This window comes from Protopterus annectens, chromosome 9.part0 (assembly GCF_019279795.1).
Source record: "Protopterus annectens isolate FY-2018-M chromosome 9.part0, PAN1.0, whole genome shotgun sequence".
NCBI lineage: Eukaryota > Metazoa > Chordata > Ceratodontiformes > Protopteridae > Protopterus > Protopterus annectens.
Window position 1 is genome coordinate 181,791,941 of NC_056743.1, and position 17,295 is coordinate 181,809,235.

The window sequence follows — 17,295 nt, forward strand, 5'->3', positions numbered from 1 at the left end:
ATGCTTTTCACTCTCTGCCCCTCCCTTCAAAAGTGCTACTCAAAATCAAACAAGACAGGCCAAGGACAATCCTTATTGCCCCAGACTGGCCACGCCAGCACTGGTACCCACTCCTACGCAGTCTGACAGCAGTGCCACCCTGGCATCTACAGTTCACACCTTCCCTGCTGCTTTAGCAGGAGGGACAGATTTTGCATCCACAGTTGCAAACCCTGAACCTTGCAGCCTGGCTTATCCCCTGAATACACCACCAGCAAACCTCAGCAAGCAGGTGCAGGACATCATCCTTGAGGCCAGAAGTCCTAGTACTAGGAAATCCTTTGCTGAAAAGTGGAAAATGTATTGTTCGTGGAATCAGTCTCAAGGAAAGGACACAGCTGTGCCCTCCTTACCTCAAATCCTTGATTTACCTTGCAGAGCTGCTCCACAGAGGCCTATCTTTCTCCTCCATTAAGATTCATGCCTCTGCCATCTCAGCTCATTATAATACTGAGCCCACCTCTCTTTTCTCACCCTCTCATCAAACAGTTCCTGAGAGGGGCTAACAATTTAAGGTCCCCTAGGAGAGCTCCCACCCCTGCCTGGGACCTTAACTTTGTACTAGAAAAGCTCATCTTCCCCCCTTTTGAACCTGCTGCTTCAGCAGAGTTAAAATTCCTCTCTTGGAAAACATCCTTGCTTCTAGCCATTACTTCAGCAAGAAGAGTGTCTGAGTTACAGGCACTAATGGCTGTGGAACCCTTCATTATTTTCCATTGCTGACAGGATTTCCCTCAGGACTAACCCATCCTTTATGCCTAAGGTGGTGTCCAGTGTGGCTCTAAACCAATCCATGCATTTGCCAACCTTCTTCCCTAATCCTCAGAATAAAGGAGAAAGGATCCTGTACTCCTTGGACGTACACAGACAGCTCAGGTTCTACCTTGACAGGACTAAACCTTTCAGAAAATCTGACAAGCTGCTAGTCAGCTTTGCTACAGGGGCAGAGGGCAAGGCCATTTCAAAACAAACCATTTCCAAATGGATAGCACACTGCATCCATTTACACTGCAAGCACCATGGAAAACCTACCCCACAGGGGATCAGAACACATTCCACTAGGGCTACTTCCACCTCTACAGCATTTCTCAGAGGAGTCCCTACCAGGGACATCCTGGAAGCTGCAAACTGGAGTTCTGTACACACCTTCACCAAACATTACCACCTACCTATTTTTTCTAAATCCAGAGTTGGATTTGCTACAGCAGTCTTTCAAGACCTGCTAGCCAGCCCTAACACTTCTTGACTGCCTCCATCCTTAATCAGCTTTGGGAATCTACCCAAATGTGATGACTGCAACAGTGAAATACGAAGAGCGTAGTGTAGTTATGTACACTTACCGTAAATATAGATGTTCGAGTGTATTCACTGTTGCAGTCCTGGTTTCTCTCCCTCCAGCCCCCTGGTATTCTCTGTCCTTTCTACCTATCCTCTTTATGGCCATTTTTTATGGCAGTAGTATTTACTTTTTACTGGGAGTGTTCCACACCACATAATAGCTTCCTATTTTGGGGGCTCCTGACATTTGGGGCAAGAAAAACTGATGTAATGGCATCTGCTGCATGTTTTATACCCCTGACGTCATGGAAGAGGCAAAAGCATCCGACACAGAAGTCCCAAGACTCTGGTATTCGGGCTGACTGAGGGCTACCTGCAGGCAGATAACCCAAGTGTGATGACTGCAACAGTGAATACACTCAAACATCTACATTTATGGTAAGTGTACACAACTGTACTGTACTTTGTTTTGCCAGAGGGAAAGTCAAGAAACCCCAGAACCAAGAAAGCTATGCTGTTTTGGTTGTGTAATGTTTTCTTTGTTTGCTATGGAAGGGAAGCATTGCAATGGTTCTGGGATGTCTTTATCAGCCATAGCATTGTTGACGTTTTCTGCTAGTTTCAAAGGTTTCGGGCAAGGAAATCTGTGTTGCAGCAACCAGGACTTAACTGCATACCTGTACTGGACATTAGAATTTTGCAATCTATTCCATTCCCAGAGATGGATTTGGCAGAATATTTTCTGTAAGTTTTCTTGCAGAATTCTTCTGTTTTTTTTTTCCTTTCATTAAATGCTGGAGACATGAGAGTAGTGAAGATTTATTGTTAAAACTGCCTTAAACGATAGGTTGTTGGTAAGTTAGTAACGTAACTCATGATATGAGAGCATTTCTGTCAGGACATCTGCTGTCCCATCCTCCACCTCCCAAGGAGGATTGCATGCTGTCCTTGTTGGCCTACTTTAGTTTTTGTCTTTCCTTGGTTCCTTTCCGTCTGATGAAGAAGGTCTGATGGAGTATTGGCAGGGTCTCCCAAGGGGCATTTCCTGATTGTCAAAAAAATGTTCAGACTTGAAAGTTTTTTTATCACTACTGGTGAAAATATGTTCAGATGCATAATATTAACTTTTGCCTTAAATACCGATGAGAATATGGAGTTGTGCTGTGATCCTTGAAGCTGTTTGCTCTTTGCTTTCATTTCTGTTGAGAATTCAAGCCTAAAACTTTGAATGTCAGCAAGAACTAATTCTGGAGACCTGTTCTTTCTCTAGCTACGTATTGCTTGGACATCTTTGTTTTCCTGTTTTAATTGCATGTTTTATTTTAAAGGCTGTAAGCATTTTCTGTAAATCAGTATTTATAGTATGGCATTGAATGCACAATCTGTGTATATCTACCCAAGGATTGCTGTTTAGTGCGACAAGGGCAAATCTTGACTAACAAAAATAGAGCTTTCCCCACCATGGGTAAAAAAAATATATATGAATTAACTGGATCATACAGTGGAATAAAGAAATCTCTTGTCTTTTTAAAGTAATGCCATTGTACAGTACAGGCTTCGTTTTCATTGTGTTTTTGCACTTTTGTGAGTCACTGAGGACAGAACAGAAGTGAACTGCACACTGCTGATAAAATTCATATGCAATCTGTATATGCAAGCCTTAAACATAGCAGTGGATTTAGCAGTTCAGTAAGCTATTGCTATTAATTCTGCTATAAGCGTGGCAGATGGCATTGTATTCATTCAATGTTTTGGGAAGGAGGAAGTATTTGAGTGGCTATTCATTGAACTTCTTTCCCCTTGCTTGGCTGTTTTTTAATATGTGAATTCAGTCAACATTGTTTTCGCTGCTTAGCAGCAACAAACCATGGCAGTCTTAATTTTATTTAGTATCAGCAGTAATTTGTATTTCATTATGGCTGCCACGCTTAATTGTTTAGACTACCAGCTTTTACCTCCTGTGATCTGTTCATGTATTCCAGTCCAGCCAGAGGTCTTCTAGTGTTCATTTTTTGTATATGCATCTAAGAGTACCCCGAGTAGTTCAGATTTCCTCTACTCAGTGAATAATGTAATAGGTAGGCTTTCTGTTTATTTTCTAGCAGCCAGGCTGAAGGCACTATTGATCAGTTTTAAAAGCAGTCTTTCAAGGGTACTTTTCATAGATGTAAATTCTTATGGTACATTTCTTGAAGGTTAATCAAACAGATGCCTGTAGTCATAACTCAGTTTTGTGTTTTTTATTTTGATTTAGGCTAACAGAGACTTTGCAGCTGTATGACTCAACCCAAGAGGAACTTTCCCACTTAAGTGAAATTCTGACTGATGAACGGCTTAGGAGAGAGGTAGCTGAAGAAGCACTGGTACTAGCTGAACAGGAAATCAAACGGTGTGTATTACTATCACATGGAAGTGCCAATTACCTTATTTATTTGTATTTATTTATTTATATTTGTTGACCGGGAGTGTCTGACTGGACGTAGGTCCATTTTCAGTGGAGGCCCGGGGTGAAAAGCTCCACAGTTAAAATAAACAGACAGTAGTTACATTGGATTACATAGCGATTCACAATTTACATAGCAATTACTTACAACATATTTACAGATGAAGAACATAGTACATCAGTAGACAACTATAATCTTTATCTGTGAAGTACATAACAGACATTAACAAATGTTAAAATAAGAAGTTCCTGCTGTATAAGTACTAGGCTTATGAGCATCTGAGCTTGCTATAATCAAGGTAGTTAGTGGAGTGGAAAGAAAGGTAGTGGTTGGATGGGGTGGGTGATATTAGAGTGGGAGTTGCAAGGGCATAGCCAGCATGTTTTTAGGTGCACTTTTAGTAAAGTTTTGAAGTGGGTGCATGATGGTGCGGAGGTAATTGTGGGTGGGAGGGAGTTCCATAATTTGGCTATGGTGCAAGAGAATAGTGCTTCACCAGCAGAGTTATTGGCTTTAGTGATCTGCAAGTGATTTTTGTTGCTGGATCTTAGTGGTCTGGTGGTGCGATAGGGTTGGAGTAGATTCTGGAGGGATGGGACATTTAGTGGATGGTTTACTAGTTTGTGGGTGAGTGAGAGTTGATACCATTGAAGGAGGTGAGGGAGTTCAAGCCAGCCCAGTTCATCAAGTGAGAGACAGTGGTGACTATGGTAGGATGCCCCTGTGGCGAATTTGGCAATTTTGTTGTAGCAGGTCTCTAGCTTGTTTAGATCGCATTGCCTTAGGTTGATATATATTGGAGAGGCATAAAGTAGGGTGGAGATAAGGTGGGAATTTGCTATTGAAATCTTTGCTGCTTTGGTAAGAAGATGCTTATTTCTGTATAACGCTCCTAGTTTTTTGTGGACTTTTTTTTATGGTCATGGATATGTGAATGTCAAATTTTAGTTTGTCTATTCCACTCCTAGCAATTTGGTGTGTTCAGTTGGGTATATAGTGGTGTTGTCTTTTGCTGTGATGTTAAAGTGAGAGTTGTTTTGAGTATGTTTGGTGGGTTGGAAGATGAGTAGTTTAGTTTTGTTTGGGTTGAGTATTAATTGGGTATCAGATAACCAAGTTTCAACGGAGGAAAAGGCTTTTTGTGTGACTTTTTGCAGTTTGGGTAGGGACTGGACTGAGCAGGTGATGGTCGAGTCATCTGCGTATTGTATGAGTGTGCCATGTTTGGTGGCAGAGGCTAGATTGTTTGTGAAAACAGAGAAGAGTAGGGGTCCAAGGATGGATCCGTGGGGAACCCCTATGGAGACAGATAGTTGGGGAGATGTGTCATTCTGCCATACAATGGATTGTTGGCGGTCAGACAGGTAACTCTGAAATCAGTTGGTGACTGTGAGAAGGATAGGTTATTGAGGACAGAGATAAGTTGTTTGTGTGGGACCATGTCAAATGCTTTAGATAGGTCTAGGAAAGTAGCAGAGGAGAGATAGCCATTGTTTTTATGCTGAAGGATAGTGTTAGTAAAGGAGAGTAAGGCAGTGGTGGTGCTATGGTTTGGTCAGAAACCATGCTGAGTATTGGAAAGGAAATTGTTAGTAAGGAGGTAGTCCGAGACCTTTGAGTGTATGCATCTGTCTAGTATTTTGGAGAGTGGAGAGAGAATAGCTATGGGGCGGTAATTGGTTAGTTCTGTGGAGGGTCCGCCTTTGTGGAGGGGAATTATATGTGATACTTTCCACAGTGTGGGAACATAACTTTCTGACAGAGATCGGTTAATCAAGATGGATACTGGGTAGGCCAGAGCATCAGCTGCGATTTGTAGGTATTCACTTGGGAGGTTGTCTTCTGCTAATTTGGTGGGTTTAAGTTTAGTTAAGAGTTTTTTTATGTTGGAGGTAGGTACAGGAGAAAAAGAAGGCAGTGGGGAGATTAGTAGTTGAAGGTGTGGGTTGGAGGGGAGGGGGGGGTTGTGTTGTTTAGCTAGTGATAGTATGGTTTGTGTGAAGTGTGTGTTGAATGAGGTAGCAATATTTTCTAAGGAGTGAGGGATGTTAGGAGGAGGGGTACTGACTTTACCTGGGTGGAGGATGGAGTTTATGGAGGACCAGAATTGTTTGGGGCTGTGTTCGGAGGAGTCTAGGGCAGACTGGTAGTATTGGAATTTGTCCTGTTTTATTAGCTTTCTGACTCTATTGTGTAGTTCTAGGAATTTCTGTATAGTTGAGGGGGTCTTGGTTTTGCGCCAGTGCTCCCAGGCTTTATCCCTGTTTTTCATTTCTGACTTAGTGGATGTTCATCATGTTACCCTGCTGCAGTCATCACACTTGGGTTATCCTGTTGTCAGGCGGTCCCGCAGTTGGCCGGAATTCCAAAGTCTTGGTCCGGCGTCGGTTGCTGTCGCTTCTTCCCTGACGTCCGTGCGCCAGGGGTATATATAATGCATCCAACGCCATTTTCTTCAGTCTTTTTTGCCGCACGGTGCCCGAAGCAGAAGCAGTTTGCAAGTGCCGGTCGGCCGACTCCTGAGATTTTCGAAGTCGAATTTCAGATCCGAAGTCTTCAATAAAGCTAAGTACCCCATTGGGGAAACTTTTCTTGCCTCAGACCAATGTCAGAAAAAGTTAACAATTGTACTTCTTGTGGGAAGCAAATACCTCATAAGAATTTTCATTCTTACTGCATACCTTGCCTAGGCCCAGACCACGACGTCACTGGTTGTCGTTTTTGTGCTAGGTTTAATAAGCGTACTATTAAAAGACGCTTTGATTTCGCACGACACTACTTCGGTAGAAAATTTAACTACACAATGCCGTTGGAGCAACCGACTACCAGCGTGCACAAAAAAACGCAAGGATAAGGACAGGCAGACTAGACCCAAGCCAGACTCCGAGGCCTCGGCTGGACCGGTCTCCGGTTCACCAGTCTTCAGTGAGGCTCCAACGCAGCTCCTGACTACCGAAGATTTGGAACCCGAGACTGCTTTGAAGCCTTTGGCGGAGAGTGCTAGGCCAATGCAGCCATTTTGTTTAGCCCCTACCAACGACACTGCAGAAAGAGATGTTGGTGCTGCAGAAACACATTCGGTTTCTGAAGGCATCTTCAGACTGATGATGCTCACCATAAAAACGTATCCTAAGCTTAAGACTCCTATTAAACCAAAAAAGACTGCACTTCAGTCTCCAGTTCAAGGCCCCATGCCTAAGAAACAGATGCTTAAAATGGCTGAGGATTTGATCTCTTTAATCATGGGTTCCCAACCCCCACCCAACAAAAGGCCTAGACAAGAGGAAGGTTATGCCTCCTCTGATAAAGTGTCTATTTCCTCAGGCTCTTCTGAGGACCAAGATTACTCCTTCTCCCCTTATGAAGATTCTGATGCTGAGGATTCTATTCCGTCAGCTTCTCCTCCTGAAGACTACTCTTATGGGGAAACTTTACACACTATGAGGGAACATTTTCACTGGGAAGGTCAGGACTACTCTGACTCTAAGAAAAGGCTCAGAGAGTTTCTATTACTCCCCCAGCACAGACCACTCGCCATCCCCTCAGTTTTAGACATTGTGGATGATGTTTACTTAGAATCTATTTTCAACCCAGATTCTCTGCCTCCTGCTCCAGCCAAACCTGACAGATACTATAGAGTGCCTGATTCCCACAAATTCCTTTATAAAAGCCCTGTTGCTGATCCAGAGACTATCTCCCAGGGTCCCAAAGGGGCTAAGGCTTCTATGGCAAAAAATCCTGTACCCTCTGAAAGGGACTCCAGAGCACTAGACAGGTGGGGGAAAAAGGTTTACACCTCAGCCACTTTAGCTATGAGAGCACTAAATTGCCAATTTCACATGCTAAAATATCAGCAATTTCTAATGTCTCAGTTGAAACAAAAAATGAGCACACTCCCTCAACAGTCTGAATTGAAAGAAATGCAGGATCTGTTGCATGCAACTGAACAGGTGGGCAAACATACTTTACAATGTGGATTTGATTCTTTGGAGGCTTCCTGCGGAGCAGCTGTCACTGGGTCTGTTATACGTAGGCATGCTTGGTTCAAGGAACAAACTCTGCCTGATCATGTTAAAGCAAAGCTTCTAGATGCCCCCTTACAGCAGGATGTTCTTTTTGGAGTTAAAGCAGAAGAAGTCTTAAAGAAAATGGAGGATAAGGCAAAATCTATGCAGACAGTCAAAGATTTTGTACAGGTACAGCCCCCTTGCTTCAGCAGAAATTGGCCAACAAAAAATTGGTCCTTTCCAGCTACTGACAGACTACAGAGGGGTAAATACAGAAGTCCAAGAGGCAGAGGACAACCACAAGCCCAATACAAACCTCGACAATGGGGCACTGCAACACAGAAGGGAGGAGAAGACAGGTCCCAAACTACCAGAAGGCAAACTCAATAACTTGCACCTCATCTGGCCAAGCAACACTCTCTTGGCAGCCCCCTTGGGAGGAAAACTCGCACTTTTTTCAGACAACTGGCACATTGTCACAAAGGACAAATGGGTCCTAGACATAATTTCACGAGGATACAGATTCCATTTTCACACCTTGCCAATGAAAAGAGGAATGCCAAACCTGCCACAATCAATGGGCAGAGGCACAAAAAGAAATTACAGCTCTCATGGACATGAGAGCCATTCAACTGGTACCTACTCGAGAGCAAGGTCAAGGATTTTACTCAAGACTCTTTCTAGTCCCCAGAAAGGACAATGCCTGGAGACCGATTCTGGACCTTTCAATTCTAAACACCTTCTTACAAGTACCCAAATTCAAGATGCTAACACTACAGCAGCTTCTTCCCATGTTGGGCAAGAAAGCATGACTAGTAACATTGGACCTCAAGGAGGCATACCTGCATGTCCCTATCAGACAAAGTTGCAGAAGATACCTCCGTTTCATTGCAGGTTCAACCCATTACCAATTCTCTGCACTGCCCTTTGGCTTATCTACTGCGCCCAGGGTCTTCACAAAATGCCTGGCACCAGTAATTGCATACTGCAGACAAAGAGGGATTCAAATATACCCATACCTGGACGACTGCCTCATCCAAGCAGAAAGCAAGGACATTCTCTTACAACGTCTGGCTTTTGTAAAACATCTTCTAAGTTGCCTGGGGTACACAGTAAACGGAAAGAAATCAAAACTAGTACCCTCACAAAATATGACATTCCTGGGTGCCAGCTTGAATACAACGGCCCAGAAGGCTAATCTGACGCCAGACAAACAACTACAACTGACTCAATATTTCAAAACAATGGCAACAAAGACCCAACTACCTGCAAGAAAAATTCTGCAGGCCTTGGCCTTTATGGCATCTTGCATACTACTAATACCATTTGCAAAGCTGCATATGAGGAAATTACAGTGGTACCTAAAAAGCGTATGGTCTCAACACAGCCACAGCTTTGGACACAATGATCTCTCTCATTCCCTGCCTACAACAGGAGTTTCTATGGTGGTCTCAGACATGTCACCTCAACAAGGGTCAGCCTTTCACCTTGCCCCCAGCCAGGCAAGCTATGACAACAGATGCATCGGACTACGCCTGGGGGGCACACATGGCAGGACAGTGCGTTCAAGGCGTATGGACTGCAGATCAAAGGAATCTGCACATCAATCAAAAAGAGATGCTAGCTGTACAGAATGCTCTGACAGCCTTCAAGAACCTATTACATCCAGGACAACTTACAATAAGGATGGACAACACCACAGTAATGTGGTACATAAACAAACAAGGGGGTACACACTCCTGCCCTCTATGCAGGCAAGCAGTGACCTTGTGGAACACAGCTCTGGCTTACCAAGTTCAGTTACAAGCTCAATTCCTGCCAGGAAAAAAGAACACATTGGCAGACAACCTCAGCAGAAACATCATGGATCCCCACGAGTGGAAACTGGATCCACAAGTATTTGTAATGATAACTCAAAAATGGGGCCTTCCAGACATAGACCTGTTTGCCAGTCTTCAAAACTATCAGCTAACAAAATTTTGTACAAGGACACTTCACCATCAAGCTTGGAAAGTGGACGCACTCTCATTCAGTTGGAAAAACCTGAAAGTATATGCCTTCCCTCCATTGCCTCTCCTCACAAAGGTGCTTCTGAAAGTTAGAAAGGAGAGACCACGACTGATACTCATAGCCCCAGACTGGCCACGCCAGCACTGGTACCCACTATTGAAGAATATGACCCAGGGGCCCACCTTGGATTTTACCACAAATTGCCCATTTGCTCTCACAGCAAAACAATCAGATTCTTCACAGCCAGCTCAAAACCTTAAATCTGGCTGCATAGCAAATCACCTAAGCATCCAGCCAGCTCCTCTTTCCCAAGCAGTTATGGATGTTTTCTGGAAGCTAGGAGGCTCAGCACCAGGAAGGCATACTCGGACAAATGGAAAAGGTTTTGCGCCTGGAACCAAGCTAAAGGCCAAAACACACTTCAACCTCACATGCCACAGATTCTACAGTATTTAACTGAGATGTTGCACAAAGGACTTTCTTTTTCTTCCATTAAAATCCATGCATCAGCTATTTCAGCCCACTGCAACACGGATCCACCCTTATTTTCACATCCACTTCTAAGGCAGTTCCTTAGAGGGGCAAAAAACATTAGGCCCCCCAGGAGAGCACCTACACCAACATGGAACCTCAATTTTGTTCTGGAAAAACTTACGTTACCTCCCTTTGAACCAGCTTTCTCTGCAGATCTACAGTTTCTATCATGGAAAACTGCCCTGCTGCTAGCAATAACTTCAGCTAGAAGAGTCTCAGCGCTGCAGGCAGTAATGGCAGTGGAACCTTTCCTCATTTTCCATCAAGACAGAGTTTCTCTACGAACTAATCCTTCCTTCATGCCTAAGGTGGTTTCCAGTGTGGCTTTAAATCAACCATCCACTTACCCACCTTCTTCCCAAATCCACAGAACAAAGGAGTAAGACTCCTGCATTCCTTGGACATTCACAGGCAACTTTGTTACTACTTGGATAAAACTAAGGTTTTCAGAAAATCTGACCAGCTCTTTGTATCCTATGCTACAGCTTCACAAGAGAAGGCTATATCAAAACAAACCATTTCCAAATGGATAGGACATTGCATTCGTTTTTGCTATACCCATCATGGAAAACCAGTTCCTGCTACCATTAGGCCCCACTCTACAGGCCAACAGCTACATCTACAGCCTTCCTCAGGGGGGTTCCAACCAAGGAGATTTTGGAAGCTGCAACTTGGAGTTCAGTACACACCTTTACCAAACACTATCACTTACCACTTTACTCTAAGACTAGAGCTGGCTTCGCCACTGCAGTTCTGCAGGGCCTTCTAGCCTCCTCTAACCCTCTATGACTCCTCCACCCATCCTTAGCTTTGGGATTCTACCCAAGTGTGATGACTGCAGCAGGGTAACACGATGAACATAGTACAGTTTTGTACCTACCATAAATGTAGATGTTAGACTGTACACCCTGCTGCAGTCCAGGTTACCCTCCCTCCATCCCCTCTGGTCTAACTGGCTAAATCTCTACAATACCTTCCTGATGTATTTGCTTATAGCTGGAGGGATTTTGTGTCTGTGCAAAAATTTCTTAAATTGGTACTAATTACTGACCACCTTTTTGGGGGCACCTGACATCCGGGGCAAGAAAAACTGAAGAAAATGGCGTCGGATGCATTATATATACCCCTGGCGCACTGACGTCAGGGAAGAAGCGACAGTAACCGACGCCGGACCAAGACTTTGGAATTCCAGCCGACTGCGGGACCACCTGACGACAGGATAACCCAAGTGTTATGACTGCAGCAGGATGTGCACTCGAGCATCTACATTTATGGTAGGTACAAAACTGTACTTTTTCTGTAGCCACAGGGAGGGTTGTGCTTTGATTCTGGAAAGTCTTATGGGGGCATGGTAATTAAGGATGCTCGGGAAGGTAGTATTAAAAAATTCAACTGCATCATCAAGACTGAGGTACTTTAGAGGATGCCAGTTACATTCTTTGAGGGATGTGATGAATGTGAGTGGGTTAAAGTTAATTTTTTTACGTATCTGATGGTAGACAGGTTTAGCTTGGTATAGGTATTTTTTCAGTAGGAATGTTGGGGAGTGATCACTGAGGCTATCTGATAAGCAGCCTGTTATATATGACTGGGGGCTCTTACTGACTAGTATCCAATCCAGGGTAGTGTGCTTGCTGGAGTTTTTATTTATCCTGGTTGGCGACTGGACTAGTCGGATGAAGCCATGAAGGTTTACATGATGGTTTGGATGGTTGCCATGGATGGAGACCCTGTTAGCTGCTCTTATAAGGGGGCTGGAAACAATCAGGTAACAGAGTTAACTGATGAATGAAGATATGATAGTGACAAGGGTGGTTGTAGTTTTAAAAATGGTGCCTGCCACAGGTAATATTTATTAACTTCAGGATTGTCTTAAGGTAATAAACAGGGAAGGGAGAGGGGAGAACAAGGGTGTGAGCAGGCAGTTCTTTGTACTGCTGCTAATGAGCCAAAGCAAGGACAAGTTAGTGTTTGCGAAACAATCACAATTGACCAAGGACTGCTCTGAAACTTGTTAGTCATTTCTTAACTATTTTCAGGTGGAAAAACAGGATAACCTTGTATCAGTAGGCCACTGTGGTCTCAGTTTAAATTATCAAACACACAGTATTGATCAGATTATAGATTATGGATACTAACTGCTAACAGAAGGGAATAAGAGAGAAAGTGGAAGATGAGTGTGTGGGGGGGAGCTGCTTACAAGCCAAAGCAGAGTGCTCTCCAGGAGAAAATGAATATTGGCTCATACAGGTAGACACATACTCAAAGTTAACTTTAGTTGTTTGCAGACAGTTCAGACCCGGACTGTGCTTTTCTTATAAGAATGATAAGGGTGGTACTGCAGTTGAATACTTAAGAGTGGTGTTAGGTCTAGAAAAGAAGAGTACAGAGAGGAGTAAGCACTTTGAGATGGTAAAGATATGTTATAAAGATTACAAAAAAAAAAACAAACTGAGCAAATAGCTACTGTATGCAGGCAAAATGTCCAAATAAGGAAAAGAGAACAATTTATATTGTTCTCTATTCCTTATTTGGTTTGGCTTCTTTTAAGTGGGTTTCTTGTCTGCTGTTGTGGCAATGTGTTTTGCCAAAATGGGCATTTAAAGCATTCAGTTTGTAAAAAAGTAGTATGTGGCTATGTCTTGTCAGTCTGTCAAAGAAAAAAAAAATTTAAGGGGGAAAGTTCAGTTTATTTGTGTATCATTAGTTAACCTGCTAATTAGACAATTTAATGCAGGCCTCAAGGACACGTATTATTTACATAAGGGGCAGAATGTTTTTGGAAGGCAGGAAGAAACCAGAATGCCTAGAGCAGACATACAGACATGCAAGAGAGCATTCAGACTTCACACAGACAGTGACCAGAAGATGGGCTTAAACCCTTACCTCTACACATGTGAGGCAGAGAACGTAGTACTGACCTTAATTAACCCTCTTTATTTACAGTATTCAAGAATGTAACAGATCAGGTAACATTTTCCCTGTTGTATTAACCACCATGTGATGCATTGGAGACTGATATATGCACAGCTTCTGGATTATTGTGCTGTGGTATCCATGCATGCTGTGGTGTTGTATAGTAATAATTGGAATTGCATTGATCACCGCACTGGAATATTCCTGCCTTTTACTCAAGCACCCTTGTGCTGTTAACATCTTCAGTACTGTTGGTTTATTGTACTGCAACTTCTATGCTAATTATTTAGTTGGTCCATATAATCTTATACTGCATTGTGCTGTACTGAGTTGCATTTTATTGTGCAATATTTTACTTATTTTATTGTGCTGTAACGTACAGATCTGTACTGTTTTTCCCTAATTTTCACTGTTCCCTTATGTGTGATGATCTTATTCACCACAAAAATGATGCCAGGTTTAGAAACAACCCTTCTGGTTGAACTCTGGTATAAATAACTCTGCAGTAAAAGGAGTAAGCTCATAGACCTTAAAAAAATAAAAATACAAACCACTCCATAACCTTGCAAAACAATGAATCACCAATGACAAAAAATCCTCCTATATTAAGCTCCAGTCCAATAATATCAATAACCCCAAACAATTCCGGAAATCCATAAACTCCCTTCTCAACCCCGGCTCCAAGAATAACCCCTCTCCTGACCCAAGTATATCTGACCTTGAATTAGGCTCCAAATTTAATTCATTTTTATTGAAAATACTTCTGACCTGACCAAAACTTTCCCTAACAATAATCCACTTGTCCACCATTCCTCTTCATCTAACCTCCCTGATAACTCTTCCCCTATGTTTGAGCTTAAGCCTGTCTCTACCAATCTCATAAAAAGACTCCTATCCAAACTTAAACCCTGCACCAATGCTCCTGTTAATATTCCCTCCTCCTTCCTAAAATGTGCAGCTGGCGGTATAGCACTCCCAATCAGCATCATAATCAACAGATCTATAAAGGAGTCATATGTACCCAAACTCTGGCATTCAGCCTACATTCTTCCTCTCCACAAAGGAGGCAAAAACACCAACATCTCAAACTTCCGGCCCATTGCTCTACTCTCACCAATCTCCAAAATCTTAGAAAAATGTATCCACCTCCATCTTATGCCTTTCCTAACCCAAAACCAACTCCTTACATCTACCCAGCACAGCTTCCACCCAGACAACAGCACTTTAACCACTCTGTTCGCCTTCTTAGAAACTGTCAACCAAGCCCGAGATTCTGGACACTTAGTTTCCACAGTTCTTCTCGACCTTTCTAAAGCTTTTGATACTGTTTCCCATAAACACCTTATCTATCATCTCTCAAACCTACATCTCTCACCAAATACTGTATCCTGGTTCTCTAGCTACCTGTCAGACAGATCTCAGGCAGTTAAGTGGAAGAACACCACCTCCTCCTTTCTACCTACCCCAACTGGCGTCCTTCAAGAGTCCATCCTCGGACCTATGCTTTTTAACATCTTTATCAGTAACTTTCACTCTGCTTTTCCCGATGCCAAAGTTATTCAGTACGCAGACGACTCTACATTAGTCTGGTTTGCCTCAAAACTCCCTGAACTACTGAATAAAGCCCAAACCTCTTTTTCAACTACTGAAAATTGGATGCGACAAAAGCACCTCTCAATAAATGCAAATAAATCAAAAATTCTACTATTCCCTCCCTTTAAGACTTTCTCTTATGACAAAAATTCATTCAAAATCCTTAGCCAAACCAACTCTCCCATAGAAGTGGTCCCCTTTGCAAAACTTCTTGGCATTAGTATTGATGAATGCCTCAAGTTTGATATCCGTATTCAGCTAAATATAAAGAAAACCCTCCAAAAAGTTAGGTATGCTTTATAGGAACAAACCCTTTCTCTCCAACTCTACTAGACATACTTTGGCTACTCTGTACCTTCTCCCATCCCTGTTATAAGGAGCCCCTCTTCTAACCAACCTGACCTCTACCATCTGAAAACTGCTATAATAAGATCTCTAAATATGCCACCAGATCCAAAAATTCCACCCATCACTGCCTTACCCTCCATTCTCTGAATTGGCTAGAACTCACTAATTACCAAGACTACCTCCAACTTACCACAGCACACATACTTGTATTTCACCCAAATAAATGTCCAGCTCTAACAAACATTCTTCCCCCCTACATCCCTAATAAACCTCTCAGATCTGAACATCAAAACCTAATTACGATCAACAAACCTAAACGACCTGCTGGCCAACTTCTCCTCTCTTTCTCACTAAGCAAGAAATGGAGTTCTCTCCCTTCCACACTTAGGACAATATCTAACTCAGAAAACTTCAAAACCCAACTTTTCACTGACCTGTCCTCCAAAGGGAAATGCGCCTGCTTTCACCATATCCAATTCTGTTTAAGAAATGCCCTGAGGAGGTTTTTCTCCTAGTTTCCTAGTCTCTAATACCCCAATAACTATTTCCTTGAGTTGACTCAAGCTCTCTGCAGTTGCTACTCAATACACGATTTCAACTTTGTAAATAGCATATTACTTCAAATGAGTGCATGTAAAGTGTTTCCTTCCTTATTTAAATGATTGTATGTATAATTTTTCTACACTTCAATTGTAATGAAGGTATATTTCAAATGAATCTCTACAGTACTGCCATCGGATGTATCAAAATTGTCTTCGTTGATCAAGCTTGATACTGAATGTACATATTTGTAAACTGTACTTTATTCTGTAACTTCCATACTTTTGTAAACTTACTGTTTTATGGAGCTTTTCTCCCCAGGCCTCCACTGAAAACGGGCACACTTGGGCCCAGTGGACTTCCTCTGTTACCAAACTGAAATAAATAATATATCATGTGGTAATAAACATTAAAAAGGTTTATTAAAAGCTCAAAAGCAGGATCAGGATCAAATCCTGCAGAGTTAATTACAAACCAAAATGTGGTACATCAGGTCTGGCCCTGTGATGCAGGGGAAGGATTTCCAACTATGACCCAGGTGACTGGACTTCGATTTGTGTACTTGGCTGGGAGGGAAGGTAGTGAAGTGTGTGACCCATTTGCCAGTCCTGGGGGAAGGGTTGTCTGCACTCTGGGGCACACAAGACAGTGTTAACCTCCGGGTGGAGACCATGACATTCACCACATTTCTGGCAATGTTACAGGGAAGATTTGAGGGAATGCTAGGGGACGTCATCCTCTGCCATTCCATTACATGGCCCCTCCACTGCACACACTGGCTGCATGTGTTAGGTATGGCAAAACTTAAAGCTGAAAACCTCAAACCACTCCAGATGGCTTTCTGTAGGATTGCTACTCCCTGTCCACTGTCACCCAAGTTATGGGGAATATATGGGATGTTAAGTCATGTTAGGGCTTATAATTGACACTGAAAGCAGAGCTGCTGTGGTGGCATAGAGGGATAAAGCCCTTACTGCAGTCCAGCCAACCTGGGTTTGACTCTGACTACTGATGGAGTGGCAGGGAAGGATAGGTGTAACCGTCCATAATGATGGAGGATGTCTTTGTTGGCGTCTCCTGCGATGATCCTTTGTGAAAGCTGAGGATGTCATAGTTGTAAGGTGTCGTTCAGAAGGCAGGTAGAGTGCGGACAATGGCGGAGCCACGCATTCCCACTGTACACCTGCCCTTCAGACGTTCCCACTGAGAACATTAGAGAGAAAGGGGAGGGGAGGAGATTAACTGAGTAGGTCATAAATGACTCCCCCCATGGTGGGTGTGTTAGTCCAGACCCTTTGGGTGCCCTAAAGATCCTTGCTGGCATGAGAAGAAGTGCGGGGGGGGGTTATGAGTAGGCTGATAGATACTGTTGTGATTGTAGGTCACAGAATATTGCAGAGGGGATGAAAAAGCAGCAAAAAAAAAAAAGATAGCAATGCCAAAGAGTGAAAAAAAATTACTACACAACATTATGTTAATAATTTCAAAAATAATACCCAGCATTCCACTGAGGTTATTTCTATTCCTATCACCCATTGTCATCCAGTCAAACCCTGAGGATGTAACTGACAATCCTTATGGATATG

General features: G+C 42.9%; 1 protein-coding gene across 2 annotated transcripts in view; it reads left to right on the plus strand.

Moving 5' to 3' along the window:
• Positions 1–17,295, plus strand: part of LOC122811120 (golgin subfamily B member 1-like) — a 2,318,314-nt gene that overhangs the window by 2,200,124 nt on the left and 100,895 nt on the right. For both annotated transcript variants that reach the window (XM_044082720.1, XM_044082719.1), the window contains one exon: positions 3,572–3,706. In XM_044082720.1, coding sequence (XP_043938655.1) covers positions 3,572–3,706 — 135 coding nt within the window. The remainder of the gene's footprint in view (positions 1–3,571; positions 3,707–17,295) is intronic.